A 19,282-nucleotide genomic window follows, 5' to 3' on the forward strand; every position below is an offset into this window, starting at 1 on the left:
AACCATAGAAGAGAGCCAATTAGACCAGACTATGGGCCATAGTTTAAAAAGGGAACCATAGAAGAGAGCCAATTAGACCAGACTATGGGCCATAGTTAAAAAAGGGAACCATAGAAGAGAGCCAATTAGACCAGACTATGGGCCATAGTTTAAAAAGGGAACCATAGAAGAGAGCCAATTAGACCAGACTATGGGCCATAGTTAAAAAAGGGAACCATAGAAGAGAGCCAATTAGACCAGACTATGGGCCATAGTTAAAAAAGCAGGAGCTATGACAGAAGCTCAATTATCACTGTAAATAGAGCATACAGCTAAGAAACAACCGTCTGCAATAAGATATTAAAGGAAACATTTACCCATATTGAATGTTATATTGTTTTTGTGCATCTCTGAGAGATGTTATATTGATTCCCTGGGTCATTTCATGTTTTCATGCGTATCCTAACTATTGCTGTTCAAGCAGGCAGAGATTTGGCCGGCATAACGCATCATTGCGATAAAGCAGCTCTCAATACACTGGAAGTTAATAGGAAAACGACTTTACGATTGCGAAATTGTCTAACATACATGTAGATTTCAATACTGATCATATTTTTGCGATATTCCTACCTCGAGAATGAGCCATTGATCATATTTTTGTAATATACCAACCACGAGAAATGTGTAATTTAACAGAAGGTCCACCACATTTCTCCTATTTGTCTGCCTGTTCAGTCCAGGGTGCATTGCATGGTGCCGTTGCATGGCCATTACGAATGTCAGACTCCACTCTGTGAGGCACATCGATCTGCAGGTTGAACATGGTGAGATTCCAGACTAAATTGATTGTGCAGTTTGTTCAGGCAATAATATAGCTAACTAGCTACTTCACATGCTGATATTGACTTTGGTATTATTGTGTGTACCTACTGTACATTTGCTAGCTAGCTACCTAGCCAGCCAGCCAGCCAGCCCATAGAGACAATGGGAGTGGGTTTTGTAGTTGACTTGAGCAGCAACAGATTTTCACATGTTGCTACCAACCTTACCAACGACAAAATGAAACGTTTGTTCACAAAAAATTGTGTTCTCACATATGAGTGTTATTTAACACTGTAAATTATAAGAATTAGTGGTTTTCAGTGGATTTCTTTATTTAAAGAGAAACTCCCAGACTATTTCCAACAAATAAACAAAGGAGCGCAAGGTTAACAACAAACAATTAATTCATTGGCAAAAAAAATGTCACGCGTGAAATAGGAAGTTTGGAGCGATCTGAAATCCTGAAACATTCATTAGTTCATTCATCCTGCGCATAATAACAAAATTAGGCATGAATCTTACAAACCTAATTAAGACTCCTCTCGGAAGGAATATTAACAAATTAGCACCTCCGCTGAGCAGTCGCCCACGACAACGCCAATAGATCCCTGGCATAGTAACCGAGACTCTTTGAGTGGCTATGGTTTGATTTGGGAGCAACCCAGACATGCGCAATACTGTGCCCTCTGTCTGAGTTTGGCTAGTTTCTATTTCCACATTAATGATGCTCTTGATATACTTTTACATGGAAGGCTAAATAAATATTAAATACTTTTTCCATATTTTTTGTCAGAAACAACATGCTGATGGATACAAAATGATAATATGCTGCCCACGCCGCTCGTGTCGCATTGCAAAATAAATGTACACATCAATCATTGCACCCACAATGCTCACGTGCGTCAATGAGCGTCTGCGCAGCCAGGCGCTAGAATATAACTTGGTTCTATTTGTGATGCTTGACACGCTGCAAGTCCTGCCTCTCCCATCTCCTCATTGGTTTTTAGGAGCATATACCCACGTGGATGATTGAAAGATGAACTGAGGTCCACACTCCTGCACAGTTGGTGGTGGTAATGCACCTTAACGTTGGTTGCCAACCGCCATATAAAGACCAAAGAAGAAGAAGAAGCCTGAAGGAGGAGAGATTACTAGAATCTAACTTGGTTAACTCATTTATCTGTTGATTAATTGTCGGAGTAGAAGAGTATGTGCATTTCAGGTAAAATAACAACTCAATGTTTATATCCCAGTACAAGTTAGCTAGCAACAGCAAGCTAGCTAGTTAAATAGCCATAAATGTTTAATGCTTTTCGACATGTCTCCAAATTAATATAGTTGGTTCAGAGTTCTTTTTGATATTTCAACCTGCGCGTCCTGATCGCGTCTGGTTTGGGTAGACAAAATCCCCGCGGACACGCGCGGTCTGGTCAGCATGTAAGCGTCTCCAATTTTTGGTCTTCCTCATACTGAAAATAAAAGCAACCTTGAGCCATCCTGATAGGGACTGGGATACAATAGGATTCCTTCATGTCTTAATGTACTGACAGACTCTTTGTACAGTCAATCAAAACAGGCTCCACTAAGACAGTTGGATATGACCTGACTAGGAGGCATTCAGCACACATTTCCTTTTAGTCATTCTTTCTTTCATTCATTTCCTTTTCTATCGCTCTGTCACTCTCCAATTCTCCCTCCCCTTCAGTTATTCATTCTCTCTTTCTCCCTCTCTCCATCTGAATCATTCCCTCTCTCTCCTTCTGAATCATTCTCTCTTTCTATCTGAATCGTTGTCTCTCTCTTTTTCCCTCTCTCCATCTGAATCGTTCTCTATTTCTCTGTTGGATCTATTAATATCACACTACAAAAGAATACAGCCGAGCGCCCTGCAGCCTGGCAGCATGTGACAAGATGTTCCACTGTGACAAACAGATGGCCCACTCAAGTCTTGGCGCTGACCGCTCAATTAGCCATTAACGAGCTGACTGCCTCGTTAGCTCTCTCTAACGAACATGGTTCCTGTGTGCCGAGTGACAGAAGAACTGCTTGGCCTGGTCTTGGTCAACTCTGTGTCATAGCTCTTGTAAATGTGACCCCTCGCAAAATGGAACCAGCTAGAATTAAAGTTGTTTATTTTATTTTTAAATTTCACCTTTATTTAACCAGGTAAGCTAGCTGAGAACAAGGTCTCCTTTACAACTGCGACCTGGCCAAGATAAAGCAAAGCAGTGCGACACAAACAACAACACAGAGTTACACATGGGATAAACAAGCGTACAGTCAATAACACAACAGAAAAAATAATGTCTATATACAGTGTGTGCAAATGGCGTGAGGAGGTAGGCAATAAATAGGCCATAGTAGCGAAATAATTACAATTTAGAAGATTAACACAAGTAATAAATGAGCAGATGATAATGTGCAGGTAGAGACACTGGCGTGCATAAGAGCATAAAAGTAAATAAAAACAATATGGGGATGAGGTAGGTAGATTGGGTAGGCTATTTACAGATGGGCTATGTACAGCTGCAGCGATCGGTTAGCTGCTCAGATAGCTGATGTTTAAAGTTAGTGAGGGAAATAGAAGTCTACAGCTTCAGCAATTTTTGCAATTCGTTCCAGTCACTGGCAGCAGAGAACTGGAAGGAAAGGCGGCCAAAGGAAGTGTTGGCTTTGGGGATGACCAGTGAGATATACCTGCTGGAGCGCGTGCTACAGGTGGGTGTTGTTATTGTGACCAGTGAGCTGAGATAAGGCGGAGCTTTACCTAGCATAGACTTATAGATGACCTGGAGCCAGTGGGTCTGGTGACGAATATATAGCAAGGGCCAGCCGACGAGAGCGTACAGGTCGTAGTGGTGGGTGGTATAAGGAGTTTTGGTAACAAAACGGATGGCACTGTGATAGACTGCATACAGTTCGCTGAGTAGAGTATTGGAAGCTATTTTGTAGATTACATCACCGAAGTCGAGGATCAGTAGAATAGTCAGTTTTTCTAGGGTAAGTTTGGCAGGGTGAGTGAAGGAGGCTTTGTTGCTAAATAGAAAGCCGATTCTAGAGTGCGGGCAGCGAACGGTTGAAAAGCATGAATTTGGTTTTACTAGCATTTAAGAGCAGTTGGAGGCCACGGAAGGAGTGTTGTATGGCATTTAAGCTCATTGGGGGGTTAGTTAACACAGTGTCCAAAGAAGGGCCAGATGTATTCAGAATGATGTCGTCTGCGTAGAGGTGGATCAGGCAAGAGCGACATTATTGATATATACAGAGAAAAGAGTCGGCCCGAGAATTTAACCCTGTGGTACCCCCATAGAGACTGCCAGAGGTCCGGACAACAGGCCCTACGATTTGACACACTGAACTATGTCTGCAAAGTAGTTGGTGAACCAGTCGAGGCAGTCATTTGAGAAACTTAGGCTATTGAGTCTGCCGATAAGAATATGGTGATTGACAGAGTCGAAAGCCTTGGCCAGGTCGATGAAGACACCCGTGACCAGCTTGGAAACCGGATTGCACAGTGGAGAAGGTTTTGTGGGAATCGAAATGGTCAGTGATCTGTTTATTAACTTGGCTTTCGAATAAAAATTGCAGTAATGATGTTGATTAAAAAAAAGTTTTACTTTAAAATGTACATTTTATTTGCTTTAGATTAGAACAACCATGTACACCATTTTAACCAAGAGTCCATGACGTTGGTGTATTACTTTCCGTCAAAATCAAATGATTCAATAAATGTATCTTTTTTTTAAACACTGTTTCATGTCACTAAATGATGAACTGCTCATTTACATTATGACAGCTACAGTTCACACCCCTTGATTTTTCCCAAAAGAATTGCATTACTGCCTGAATTTAAAATAGATTTTTTTTGTCACTGGACTTCTCACAATACCCCATAATTTCAAAGTCTAATTATATTTTACAATTTTCTTTATAAATTCATAAAAAATTAAAAGCTGAAATGTCTGGAGTCAACAAGTATTCAACCCCTTTGTTATGGCAAGCCTAAATACATTCAGGAGTAAATATTTGCTTAATAAGTTACATGGACTTAATAATAGTGCAATACTAGTGTTTAACATGATTTTTGACTACCTCATCATAACCCACACATCTGTAAGGTCCATCAGTCGAGCAGTGAATTTCAACCACAAGGACCAGGGAGGTTTTCCAATGCCTCGCAAAGAAGGGCACCTATTGGTAGATGAAAATAGAAAAAAAACACACACCCATTGAATATCCCTTTGAGCATAATGAAGTTATTAATTACACTTTGGAAGGTGTAGCAATACACCCAGTCACTACAAAAATACAGGCATCCTCAGTTGCCAGAGAGGAAGGAAACCCCTCTGGGATTTCACCATGAGGCCAATAGTGACTTTAAAACAGTTACAGAGAAGGAAGCCTGTACATAATACATCCTGTTAGCAACAAGGCACTAAAGTAATACTGAAAAAAATGTGGCAACGCAATTCACTTTTTGTCCTGAATACAAAGAAAGTGTATTGTTCGGCAAATCCAATAGTGGTGGCTGCATCATGTTATGGGTATGCTCATAATCATTAAGGACTGAGGAGTTTTTCAGGATAAAAATGTCAAGGAATGGAGCTAAGGACAGGCAAAATCCTAGAGGAAAACCTGGTTCAGTCTGCTTTCCACCAGACTCTGGGAGATGAATTCACCTTTCAGCGGGACAACAACCTAAAACACAAAGCCAAATCTACACTAGCGTTGCTTACCAAGAAGACAGTGAATGTTCCTGAGTGTCTGAGTTACAATTTTGACTTAAAGGAAAGGTTCACCCATTTTGAATGTTATATTGTTCTTGTGCATCTCTGAGTGATGTTCTATCGATTCCCTGGGTCATTTAATGTTTTCAGGATTATCTAAGTTATTGCCGTTTAAGCAGTCAGAAATCTGGACGGTATCACTCTCACTACACAGGAAGATAATAGGAAAATTAAAATTAGATCACGAAACGATCTATCATACATGTCAGACTTCAATACTGGCCGATGTCATAACTCAGGAGGATGTCTTCTCTTGAATGCCATTGATAATATTTTTGCGATATTCTCTTTATTACTCTTTAGTCCAGAGTGCATTACATGGTGCCGTTGCCAATCGCTCCTCATGTTGTCATGCTGTGTCACACGGTTGCTAAGCTAATCATCACTCAATCCCTTCTCAAAGTCAGTGTATACAGTTGTATTCGGAAAGTATCCAGACCCCTTGACTTTTTCCACATCTTGTTACGTTACACCCTCATTCTATTTTTTAATTTTTTATTCTCCAAATCAATCTACACACAATACCCCCTAAATACAAAGCGAAAACAGGTTTTTAGAAAAACAGTAATATCTTATTTATATACAGTTGAAGTCGGAAGTTTACATACACTTAGGTTGGAGTCATTAAAACTAGTTTTTTAACCACCACAAATTTCTTGCGAACTATAGTTTTGGTACGTCGGGTAGGACATCTACTTTGTGCATGACACAAGTAATTTTTCCAACAATTGTTTACAGACAGATTATTTCACTTATACGCTGTATCACAATTCCATGGGTCAGACGTTTACATACACTAAGTTGACTGTGCCTTTAAACAGCTTGGAAAATTCCAGAAAATTATGTAATGGCTTTCGAAGCTTCTGAAAGGCTAAGACATCATTTGAGTCAATTGGAGGTGTACTTGAGGATGTATTTCAAGGCCTACCTTCAAACTCAGTACCTTTTTGCTTGACATCATGGGAAAATCAAAAGAAATCAGCCAAGACCTCAGAAAAACAATTGAAGACCTCCAGAAGTCTGGTTCATCCTTGAAGGTACCATGTTCATCTGTACAAACAATAACATGCACGTATAAACACCATGGGGCCATGTAGCCGTCATACCGCTCAGGAAGGAGACACGTTCTGTCTCCTAGACATGAACGTACCTTGGTGCGAAAAGTGCAAAACAAGCCCAGAACAACAGCAAAGGACCTTGTGAAGATGCTGCAGGAAACAGGTACAAAAGTATCTACATCCGAAGGAAAACAAGTCCTATATCGACGTAACCTGAAAGGCCTCTCAACAAGGAAGAAGCCACTGCTCCAAAACCCCAGTAAAAAGTCAGACTACAGTTTGCAACTGCACATGGGGACAAAGATTGTACTTTTTGGAGAAATGTCCTCTGTTCCGATGAAACAAAAATAGAACTGTTTGTTCATAATGACCATCGTTATGTTTGGAGGAAAAAGGGGAAGGCTTGCAAGCTGAAGAACACCATCTCAACCGTGAGGCACAGGGGAGGCAGCATCATGTTGTAGAGGTGCTTTGCTGCAGGAGGGACTGGTGCACTTCACAAAATAGATGGCATCATGAAGAAAGAAGATGATGTGGATATATTGACGCAACATCCTGTTTCCATTGATAATCCTTGAGTTGCGTCTACAGCTTGATTAGAGTCCACCTGTGGTAAATTCAATTGATTGGACATGATTTGGAAAGGCACACACCTGTCTAAGGTCCCACAGTTGACAGTGCATGTCAGAGAAAAAAACAAGCCATGAGGTCAAAGGAATTATCCGTAGAGTGCAGAGACAGGATTGTGTCAAGGCATAGATCTGGGGAAGGGCCTTGGTCAGGGAGTTGACCAAGAACCTGGTGGTCACTCTGACAGAGCTCCAGAGTTCCTCTACGGAGATGGGAGAACCTTCCAGAACGACAACCATCTCTGCAGCACTCTACCAATCAAGTCTTTATGGTACAGTGGCCAGACAGAAGCCACTCCTCAGTAAAAGGTACATGACAGCCCACTTGGAATTTGCCAAAAGGCACCTAAAGGACTTTCAAACCATGACAAACAATATTCTCTGGTCTGATAAAAAAAACAAGATTTAACGATTTAGTGGGGCGAAGGTTCACCTTCCAACAAGGACATCAACCCTACATTGATTGCCTAAGCAAAATGCACTAACTATCTACATTACATGTTAAAACTGTCTTTGCTATTATTGTGATAGCTACATTTGCTAGCCAGCCCATAGAGAGAGCATTGCATTGTGGATTTTGATGTTGACTTGATTTTGATGTTGCTACCAACCTTATTATAATGCAAAAATGAAACATAGGTTCACAAAAAATATTGTTCTCACATATTAGTGTTAGTTAACACTGTAAATTACCGCCATCGATAAAAGACAGTACTGTGCAGCCGTCTTCATCGACCTTGCCAAGGCTTTCGACTCTGTCAATCACCATATTCTTATCGGCAGACTCAGGAGCCTCGGTTTTTCGGATGACTGCCTTGCCTGGTTCACCAATTACTTTGCAGACAGAGTTCAGTGCGTCAAATCGGAGGGCATGCTGTCTGGTCCTCTGGCAGTCTCTATGGGGGTGCCACAGGGTTCAATTCTCGGGCCGACTCTTTTCTCTGTGTATATCAATGATGTTGCTCTTGCTGCGGGCGATTCCCTGATCCACCTCTACGCAGACGACACCATTCTATATACCTTCGGCCCGTCTTTGGACACTGTGCTATCTAACCTCCAAACAAGCTTCAATGCCATACAACACTCCTTCCGTGGCCTCCAACTGCTCTTAAACGCTAGTAAAACCAAATGCATGCTTTTCAACCGGTCGCTGCCTGCACCCGCATGCCCGACTAGCATCACCACCCTGGATGGTTCCGACCTAGAATATGTGGACGTCTATAAGTACCTAGGTGTCTGGCTAGACTGCAAACTCTCCTTCGAGACTCATATCAAACATCTCCAATCGAAAATCAAATCAAGAGTCGGCTTTCTATTCCGCAACAAAGCCTCCTTCACTCACGCCGCCAAGCTTACCCTAGTAAAACTGACTATCCTACCGATCCTCGACTTCGGCGATGTCATCTACAAAATGGCTTCCAACACTCTACTCAGCAAACTGGATGCAGTCTATCACAGTGCCATCCGTTTCGTCACTAAAGCACCTTATACCACCCACCACTGCGACTTGTATGCTCTAGTCGGCTGGCCCTCGCTACATATTCGTCGCCAGACCCACTGGCTCCAGGTCATCTACAAGTCCATGCTAGGTAAAGCTCCGCCTTATCTCAGCTCACTGGTCACGATGGCAACACCCATCCGTAGCACGCGCTCCAGCAGGTGTATCTCACTGATCATCCCTAAAGCCAACACCTCATTTGGCCGCCTTTCGTTCCAGTACTCTGCTGCCTGTGACTGGAACGAATTGCAAAAATCGCTGAAGTTGGAGACTTTTATCTCCCTCACCAACTTCAAACATCAGCTATCTGAGCAGCTAACCGATCGCTGCAGCTGTACATAGTCTATTGGTAAATAGCCCACCCTTTTTCACCTACCTCATCCCCATACTGTTTTTATTTATTTACTTTTCTGCTCTTTTGCACACCAATATCTCTACCTGTACATGACCATCTGATCATTCATCACTCCAGTGTTAATCTGCAAAATTGTAATTATTTGCCTACCTCCTCATGCCTTTTGCACACATTGTATATAGACTCCCCCTTTGGTTTCTACTGTGTTATTGACTTGTTAATTGTTTACTCCATGCGTAACTCTTTGTTGTCTGCTCACACTGCTATGCTTTATCTTGGCCAGGTCGCAGTTGCAAATGAGAACTTGTTCTCAACTAGCCTACCTGGTTAATTAAAGGTGTTCTCAACTAGCCTACCTGGTTAAATAAAGGTGTCCTCAACTAGCCTACCTGATTAAATAAAGGTGTTCTCAACTAGCCTACCTGGTTAAATAAAGGTGTTCTCAACTAGCCTACCTGGTTAAATAAAGGTGTTCTCAACTAGCCTACCTGGTTAAATAAAGGTGTTCTCAACTAGCCTACCTGGTTAAATAAAGGTGAAATAAAAAAATAAAAATAAACAAAAATTAAAGGAATTTGTGGTTTTGGCTCGATTTTCCCATTAAATCTGACTGGAAAACTATGTCAAGGCTTAAATGGTTGTCTAGCAATGATCCTCAACCAATTTGACAGATCTTGAAACCTTTTGAAAATGATAAATGGGCAAATATGGTAAAGTCCAGGTGTGCAAAGCTCAAAGAGACTTACCCAGACACAGACTCACAGCTATAATCAATGCCGAAGGTGAATCTAACATGTATTGACTCAGGGGTGTGAATACATTTGCTAAAATGTCTAAACACATATTTTCACTTTGTAATTATGGGGTATTATGTGTGTAGATGGGTGAGGGTAAAATACGATTTAATCCATTTGGAATTCAGGCTGTAACATGACAAAGTGTGTAATAAGTCATACTTTCTGAAGGCACAATATGCTCTGTCAAACAGAGGTTTTGACAGAGCAAATTGTTTTCTGAGCATTGTTCTCGAGGCCTCATTCAAGTGTATTCAGTTTCATGTGACTAGCGCAAAGCAATTAAGAGCTATTCATCAGCTGTGATATTTCTAATTAAAATGAACTTAATTGCTTTGCTAGGGCTAAGGAGGAGGTGTGTCGTGGTGAGAGGAGGGTGTGTGTGTGAGTGTGTGTGTGTGTGTGTGGGCGTTTGTGTGTCTGAATAATAATTCAGTTTCAGCATGACTGGCCATTCCACCTACTAGTTTGGCAACACATTCACACTGATGAGGAAGAATCTTAGTATGTGTGCATTAGAGAGTCTTCATGCGTGTGTGTGTGTGTGTGGGGGGGGGGGATGTTAAAAAGGTTAAGGTTGAGGCTTGTGACATGACTCACTTTTCAAGAGTGTCCTTTACATGTATACAAACACACAGACAAAAAATGTATGCCAAATATACAGTACCAGTCAAACGTTTGGACACACCTACTCATTCAAGGGTTTTTCTTTATTTTGTTAAACTGTTTTCTACATTGTAGAACAATAGCGAAGACATCAACACAATTAAATAACACATATGGAATAAAGTAGTATCCAAAAAAGTGTTAAATCAAAACATATTTTATATTTGAGATTCTTCAAAGTAGCCACCCTTTGCATTGATGACAGCTTTGCACACTCTTGGCATTCCCTCAACCAGCTTCACCTGGAATGCTTTTCCAACAGTCTTGAAGGAGTTCCCATATATGCTGAGCAATTGTTGGCTGCTTTTCCTTCACTCTGCAGTCCAACTCATCCCAAACCTTCTCAACTGGGTTGAGGTCTGGTGATGGTGGAGGCCAGGTCATCTGATGCTGCTCTCCATCACTCTCCTTCTTGGTAAAATAGCCCCTACACAGCCTTGAGGTGTGTTGGGTCATTGTCTTGTTGAAAAACACATTATAATCCTACTAAGCGCAAACCAGATGGGATGGTGTATCGCTGCAGAATGCTGTGGTAGCCATGCTGGTTAAGTGTGCCTTGAATCCTAAACAAATCACAGACAGTGTCACCAGCAACGCACCCCCACACCATCACACCTCCTCCTCCATGCTTCACAGTTAGAAACACACATGCGGAAATAATCCGTTCACTTACTCTGTGTCTCATAAAGACAGACTCATCAGACTAAGCTAGTCTTTTATTTTTATTGGTGTCCATTAGTAGTGGTTTCTTTGCCACAATTCGACCATGAAGGCCTGATTCACGCAGTCTCCTCTAAACAGTGGATGTTGAGATTTGTCTGTTACTTAAACTCTATGAAGCATTTATTTGGGCTGCAATTTCTGAGACTGGTAACTCTAATGAACTTATGGTCTGCAGCAGAGGCAATTCTGATTCTTTCATTCCTGTGACGGTCCTCATGAGAACCAGTTTCATCATAGCGCTTGATGGTTTTGCACTTGAAGAAACTTTCAAAGTATTTGAAATGTTCCGAATTGACTGCCCTTCATGTCTTAAAGTAATGATTGACTGTTGTTTCTCTTTGCTGATTTGAGCTTTTCTTGCCATAATATGGACTTGGTCTTTTACCAAATAGGGCAATCTTCTGTATAACCCCCCTACCTTGTCAAACACAACTGATTGGCTCAAACGCATTTAGAAGGAAAGAAATTCCACAAATGAAATTTGAACAAGGCACACCTGTTAATTGAAATGTTTCCAGGTGACTACCTCATGAAGCTGATTGAGAGAATGCCAAGAGTGTGCAAAGGTGTTATCAAGGCAAAGGGTGGATACTTTGAAGAACCTGAAATATATTTTGATTTGTTTAACACCTTTTTGGTTACTACATGATTCCATTTGGGTTATTTTGTCATTTTGATGCCTTCACCATTATTCTACAATGTAGAAAATTGGAATTCGGAATTTTGGATGAAAAGCGTGCCCAAATTAAGCTGCCTGCTACTCAGGCCCATAAGCTAGGATATGCATATAATTAGTAGATTTGGATAGAAAATACTCTAAAGTTTCCAAAACTGTTAAAATAATGTCTGTGAGTATAACATAACTGATATGGCAGGCAAAAACCAGAGGAAAAACCACCAGGAAGTACTATTATTTTGAAAGGCTGTTTTTCCATTGAAAGCCTATCCACCATACAGAGACTTAGGACCCAGTTTACGAGCTCTGTGGCTTCCTCTACATGTGGCCAGTCTTTAGGCATTGTTTCAGGCTTTTACTCAGAAAAAATGAGGGTGATACACTGCTTTCAATGAGAGGACAGTGGAAATGTCCATGATCGAGAGTGGGCATGTCTTGTTTACCTTTTCCATTGACGAAACTTTAGTCCGGTTGAAATATTATTTATTATTTATGACAAAAACAACCTGAGGATTGATTTTAAACATCGTTTGAAATGTTTCTACTATCTTTTATTGTACTTTTTTTTGACTTTTCGTCTTGGATTTGAGAGCGCGCATTGTGCCTTTGGATTTCTGAACATAACCCACCAACAAAATGGAGGTATTTGGACATAAAGATTAACTTTATTGAACAAAAACAAACATTTGTTGTCTAACATGGAGACCTGGGAGTGCAACCAGATGAAGATCATCAAAGGTAAGTGATTCATTTTAATGCTATTTCTGACTTTTGTAACACTCTCCTTGGTTGGAAAATGGCTGTATGGGTTTCTGTGGCTAGGAGCTGACCTAACATAATCGCAAAGTGTGCTTTCGCTGTAAAGCCTTTTTGAAATCTGACACAGCGGTTGCATTAAGGAGATGTTTTTCTGTATTCGTATGTTTAACATTTGTATCTTTTATCAAGGTTTATGATGAGTATTTATGTTATTTGATGTGGCTCTCTGCAATTTCACCGGATGTTTGTTTGAGACAATGCTCAACTCAATCTCAATAGCAGTATATAAAGGGATTGGATCTTATTTTCAATCTGAAAGATGGCCTATTTACACATTTCACATTCAAAATCTGCATATAGCTGAATTCCTGAAATTGAAAGGGAATTGACCACTATATGAATTGCACATATGGCCAAGTACACCCCCCCCCCACACCCCTTCTCTGTGCCATGCATGGCTTTTGGCTTCCTCTCCACTGAATAGGCCCAGCAGTTGTCTGTGAGGGTCATGTTTCTATTTGGGAAGTATTGATTAGCACCGTTTATCCCCCTTCATTGAGTGTGAGAGTTCCCAAACCCCCGAGGCATGAGATTCTTGCTGCACGCAGAGTCCTAAAGCTAGGCCTAGCAGAAGATTTCTCTCCCACTCTCTCTCCCCCTCCCAAAATTGGAGGTCTGTCTCCTTTTTTTCAGAAATGTCTGGCATATAGACAAGTAAACATTCAATTAAGGACCATCTTTATCTGCCCCTCTCTCTCTTTCTCTCACCAGGCAGGAGAAGGAGTCATTCATCCGGTGCTGTAGGGTCTGCTTCTGCAGAAAAGGGAACAAGGCGGCGTGGTCGAACCGACAGGGCACCGCAGAGATCAGCTCCTCTACCCCCTGCCTCTGAGAGCAATCCAGACCTGAGAGAGTGGGAGAGAGAAAAAAAGAGAGTGAGCGAGAGTGAGTGAGAGAGTAAAAGCAGACAGAGAGAGAGGGTAAGAGGCCGAATGAGTAGAAGAGCTATAGAGAAACGGTTAACCAAAAAAATCCATTCCATCCTGCATCTCCATCAATGAAAATAGATCATTTTACTGAACAATGGAGCGCAACTTTGCAAGCCCCGACAGCACAGACTCCTCCTGTTCAAATCAAATCCCAGCATACAGGCAGACAGAATGACGGAACATCTGCTCACAGCAATTCACACCTTTGAGTACAACCGTGAAACGGGAGTGTAAAAAGGAGGGAAATCTATTCGACTGCATTGGCATCATCAGTTTTCGATGCTTTGGTTATTAGTTCCCACCTCCATTGGCTTGAGATACTCTGTGAAATCCAGTTTCCAAATTTCAGCTGTAAATATGAGAAACTGACAGAAACTCTTGCAACAAGCGAGAGTATGTGAGAAAAAACAGTGACACAAACACAAGCATGTAACGCGTCTCGCCACGACACTGAAATTCTTAGTCTTGGTGAAGCATCACTTGAAAAAAGGTAAGTCATTTGCTCAGCGGTGGATAAGCCTTGACCTTGAAACTTAAGGGTCACCTTTTCAGTGGACCTTCCTAATGACTGTTCCCTACATAGAGCCTGTGTATGTGTTTTTGTGTGTTTGTGTCCTACATCTCATTGTCTGTCTCTAAGGCTGGATATTTTCAATGTCACACAAAGAGCCAGTGAATGGACAGGGAGAGAACATTGTTGAAAAGAACACATCAATGCACATACAGTTGAATTTGGAAGTTTCCATACACTTAGGTTGGAGGCATTAAAACTTGTTTTTCAACCACTCCACAAATTTCCTGTGAACAAACTATAGTTTTGGCAAGTCGGTTAGGACATATACTTTGTGCATGACAAGTAATTTTTCCAACAATTGTTTACAGACAGATTATTTCACTTAACTCACTGTATCACAATTCCAGTGGGTCAGAAGTGTACATACACTATGTTGACTGTGCCTTTAAACAGCTTGGAAAATTCCAGAGAATTATGTCATGGTTTAGAAGCTTCTGATAGGCTAATTGACATCATTTGTGTCAATTAGAGGTGTACCTGTGGATGTATTTCAAGGCCTACCTTCAAAATCCGTGCCTCTTTGCTTGACATCATGGGGAAATCAAAAGGAATCAGCCAAGACCTCAGAAAGAAATGGTAGACCTCCACAAGTCTGGTTCATCCTTGGGAGCAATTTCCAAATGCCTGAAGGTACCACATTCATCTGTACAAACAATAGTATGCGAGTATAAACACCATGGGACCATGCAGCCGTCATACTGCTCAGGAAGGAGACGTGTTCTGTCTCCTAGACGTAATTTGGTGCGAAAAGTGCAAATCAATCCCAGATCAACAGCAAAGGACCTTGTGAAGATGCTGGAGGAAACAGGTACAAAAGTATCTATATCCACAGTAAAACGAGTCCTATATCAACATAACCTGAAAGGCCGCTCAGCAAGGAAGAAGCCACTGTTCCAAAACCACCATAAAAAAAGACAGACTACGGTTTGCAACTGCACATGAGGACAAAGATCGTACTTTTTGGAGAAATGTCCTCTGGACTGATGAAACAAAAATAGAACTGTTAGAACTGCCATAATGGCCATCATTATGTTTCGGGGAAAAAGGGGGAGACTTGCAAGCCAAAGAACACCATCCCAACCTTGAAGCGCAGGGGTGGCAGCATCATGTTGAGGGGGTGCTTTGCTGCAGGAGGTACTGGTGCACGTCACAAAATATATGGCATGATGAGGCAGGAAAATTATGTGGATATATTGGAGCAACATCTCAAGACATCAGTCAGGAAGTTAAAGCTTGGTCTCAAATGGGTCTTCCAAATGGACAACGACCCCAAGCATACTTCCAAAGTTGTGGCAAAATTGCTTAAGGACAACAAAATCAAGGTATTGGAGTGGCCGTCACAAAGCTCTGTCCTTCATCATATAGAAAATTAGTGGGCAGAACTGAAAAAAGCGTGTGAGAGAAAGGAGGCCTACAAACCTGACTCAGTTATACCAGCTCTGTCAGGAGGAATGGGCCAAAATTCAACAAACTTACTGTGGGAATCTTGTGGAAGGCTACCCAAAATGTTTGACCCAAGTTAAACAATTTAAAGGCAATGCTACCAAATACTAATTGAGTGTATGTAAACTTCTGACCCACTGGGAATGTGATGAAAGAAATAAAAGCTGAAATAAATCATTCTCTCTACTATTATTCTGAGATTTCACATTCTTAAGATAAAGTGGTGATACTAACTGACCTAAGACAGGGAATTTTTACTCGGATTAAAATGTCAGGAATTGTGAAAAACTGAGTTTTAATGTATTTGGCTAAGGTGTATGTAAACTTCCGACTTCAACTGTACCATCCATAAACAGCTAGAAGCAATGATGCCAGGTCAGAGAAAGAAATAAGGAAAACACACAGAGGAAAAAAGGAGAAGGTGAAAGAGATAAAGAAAGGTTGAGGGCAGATTCGACAGCCCTGTATGTGCCCAGGTTCACTTCCAGTCCTTTCAGACTCGTCCCAGTTAATGGCTGGTGTCGAGCAGAACGAGCAACCCCCATGAAAAGCCTAACACTCTCTCTTTTTCCATATTGTAGAAATACATTTGGGACCGACTTTTCTTCACATGACACATGGTCCCACAAAAGACCAAGGCTGTAGAGAAAATAATCTTTGCCCCCACGCCTCCAATAACCGCGGCTTCACACCCGAGACAAGCAATAGTGATAGCTTTTTATTAACACTGCCATTTCTGTCTCGTCCACCACTCTTGTATGAATGGAGAAAAGCCCTGTGCTTTGCCTGCAAGCGCTCTCCCCCTCCACCCTCCTCTGTCGCTTTTGTTTAAAAAAAAAGGCAGCAGAAGTGCAATCCCCACAATCAACTCGGAATCGACGCTCTCCCTTTTCTTTCCTTCTGTCTTTCACTTGCTTTTTCTGTACCTTAGCCCTTTGGCTCCCTTGGCCCCCGTTTTCTTTCATTCTGATGTAGGTCATTTTACATGTGTTACCCTAAATGCGGTGTGTCCTTAATGTCACTTGGTTTAAGGCGTGGAGATATGGAGGAACAAGAAGATTCTAAAGAACACAAGACAAAGGGATATAGATTAAAGCTGATGATGAGACGGTGAGGGAGAGACAGTATTGATTTAGGGGCAGCAGGAGGAGGCGTGATGTTAATTTATCCAGTCACTAGGAGAAATCCTATTGATCCGTGTCATCTTTAACTTCCAGCTACAGTATTATGTGCAGATGAGGGGGGGGGGGGGGGTGTTAATGTATCCAGTCACTAGGAAAAATCCTATTGATCCGTGTCATCTTTAACTTCCAGCTACAGTATTATCTGTAGACGAGGGGAGGGGGGATGTTAGAATATGTGTTTGTATCTGTGTGTCTATATGTTGTGTGTGTGTGTGTCTAGACAGGGAGTGTTGGAGTCGGGTCAGTTAGAGTGTGTGTATAATGTGTGTATGTGGATGAATAGGGTATGTTGGCATGTGTGTTGGGTGAATGTGGCTAGACAGATTGAAGGTGGTATGTACTGTGGTGTGTTTGTGTCTGTGTGTCTATATGTTTGTATGTGGGTGAATGGGGATAGACAGGTTGAAGAGGGTATGTACTGTGATGTGTGTGTGTGTTACAAAGCACAACTTATATGTGTCTCTGGAGTTGTTGAATTGTAGCTGAAAGAGTATATCCCTTATGCCTGGTGTGGCACTAGGGAAGAGAATATGGATACAGGGGGAGGTGCAGGGGGTTGGTGCTCATTCTCTTCATATCCCTCTCTTTGAAGCCCCATCAGGGTTGTCACGGCAGCAGTCATATCCATGTGGCATGTCTCCCAGTGAGGTGTCAGATATGATGATGACAGGTTATCAACGTGGGCGAAGAGAGACAACGAGCGCTAACATCTCAGGTATACCAGGCGGAGTGATTTGATTTGTTCGAGTGAGCCCGGCATGGGAACTGAGGGGAGTGACAGATGCGAATGGACAGGTTATCGGAGTCTCAGCATCGCTCCTTGCCACACATGCACACACCGACACCTTAAGTAAGAACTCTGCTCAGAGGTCTCAGCTGTCCTGGTAGACTTGGCTGTCAATTAAAATATGAGAAAGGCTAAAACTATGAGACAGGTTGGACTTCAGTCCTAAACTTCAAACACCTGCTTTTCAAAACAGAAACTGACAAGAACCTTGACAGAGATCAACATGATGAATGTGTCACAAATCCGTGAATCACGGAAGGGAAAAGATATGCGAGTCAGGAGAGACTTCTCTTCTGAGTTCACAATACATTATTGGAAATGACAATCAGTTAAAACCACCTTCATGCATACAACAAAAGTGGTCGAAAACACTTTTTAACTAATCTAATACTATCTATATGGTCAGCATGGCCTTTTTATGATGTAAACATATATACCAATAACATCTCCACACAACATTAAATCCCGGTCAATAACGTCTGACTATACATATTAAAATGGTGTTGTTTCACGCAAACGATGAGTGAATGATTGAAGGCCAGCGAAACAAAAACATGTTTACTACAGTCTGAGTCTTAGAGTGTTCAATTACTGAAACCAATGCTCAAATGCAGCATTTGAACTCAACGCAAGGATATTATTAATGGTGTAGCAACCTGGCATTCTCTAATGGGCTCAAATCTCCTTGAGGATAACGCTGACCTTCAACAAACACCCACGTTGCAAAACACCTATGCTGTGTGTGTGTGTGTAGGTTTGTTTGTGTGTGTGTGTGTCTGAGAGGAGGAGTGCGAAGATGACAAGGAAGACTGGTATACAGTGTAATTTTACTGTGTGTGTGTGTGATTATTAGCTCGTTTTTTAACCTTTAAATCACACTACAGGAAAATTCTTCCAGGGTGCGCGAGCTCTGACACACCATCATTAGAGAGGACTGCACACACACACATGTACACGCACACACACAATCATAACAACACTTAGCACTTCTGATTGTTCCCAGTTGAAGAGCTATTTCTAAGAGCCCATCACATTCCGTAGCATAATGCCAACAAAAAGAGAGGAGAAAAAAACAGTATAAAAATAGAACAGACTCAATAAACCCCATGAACGTTTTAATTATCAAAATGACTCTGGTGTCAGAAAACACACTCCCTCTCTATCTCTCAACTGATGGGAGAAAAGTGTGTTGCCACACACACACACACACGTAGCGGCTCGACATGCTCATGCTAACGGTCTAAATCAGCCCCATGCTGGCGTGTGTGTTCCAGTGATAGCTCAGTCGATCAACGTCCCATCTCTGGCTACAGCACTGAACACTTTGCCTTGTCATAGACTCTCATCTCCTCTCCAGTCAAGTGGGTTAGACATTCATCTGTTTGAATTTGTTCAGTCACTCATTGCCTTTGTTATATTGTGAACAATCAAGATTAAAAAAAAGAGGAAATGTTTCACACAACCACAATCTTATTTTGGTGATGCTTGGTGATGCTTATACACAAGGCGAGTGCACAATACCGATGTCTCAGTTGGTTGGACCATGGGACTTGCTACAG

General features: G+C 41.6%; 1 protein-coding gene across 1 annotated transcript in view; it reads right to left on the reverse strand.

Moving 5' to 3' along the window:
* LOC109867510 (calcium-dependent secretion activator 2) overlaps positions 1-19,282 on the reverse strand; it is a 185,979-nt gene that overhangs the window by 88,759 nt on the left and 77,938 nt on the right. The window contains exon 10 of the mRNA XM_031801768.1: positions 13,515-13,651. Coding sequence (XP_031657628.1) covers positions 13,515-13,651 — 137 coding nt within the window. The remainder of the gene's footprint in view (positions 1-13,514; positions 13,652-19,282) is intronic.

This window comes from Oncorhynchus kisutch, linkage group LG22 (assembly GCF_002021735.2).
Source record: "Oncorhynchus kisutch isolate 150728-3 linkage group LG22, Okis_V2, whole genome shotgun sequence".
In the NCBI taxonomy this organism is placed as follows: Eukaryota; Metazoa; Chordata; class Actinopteri; order Salmoniformes; family Salmonidae; genus Oncorhynchus; species Oncorhynchus kisutch.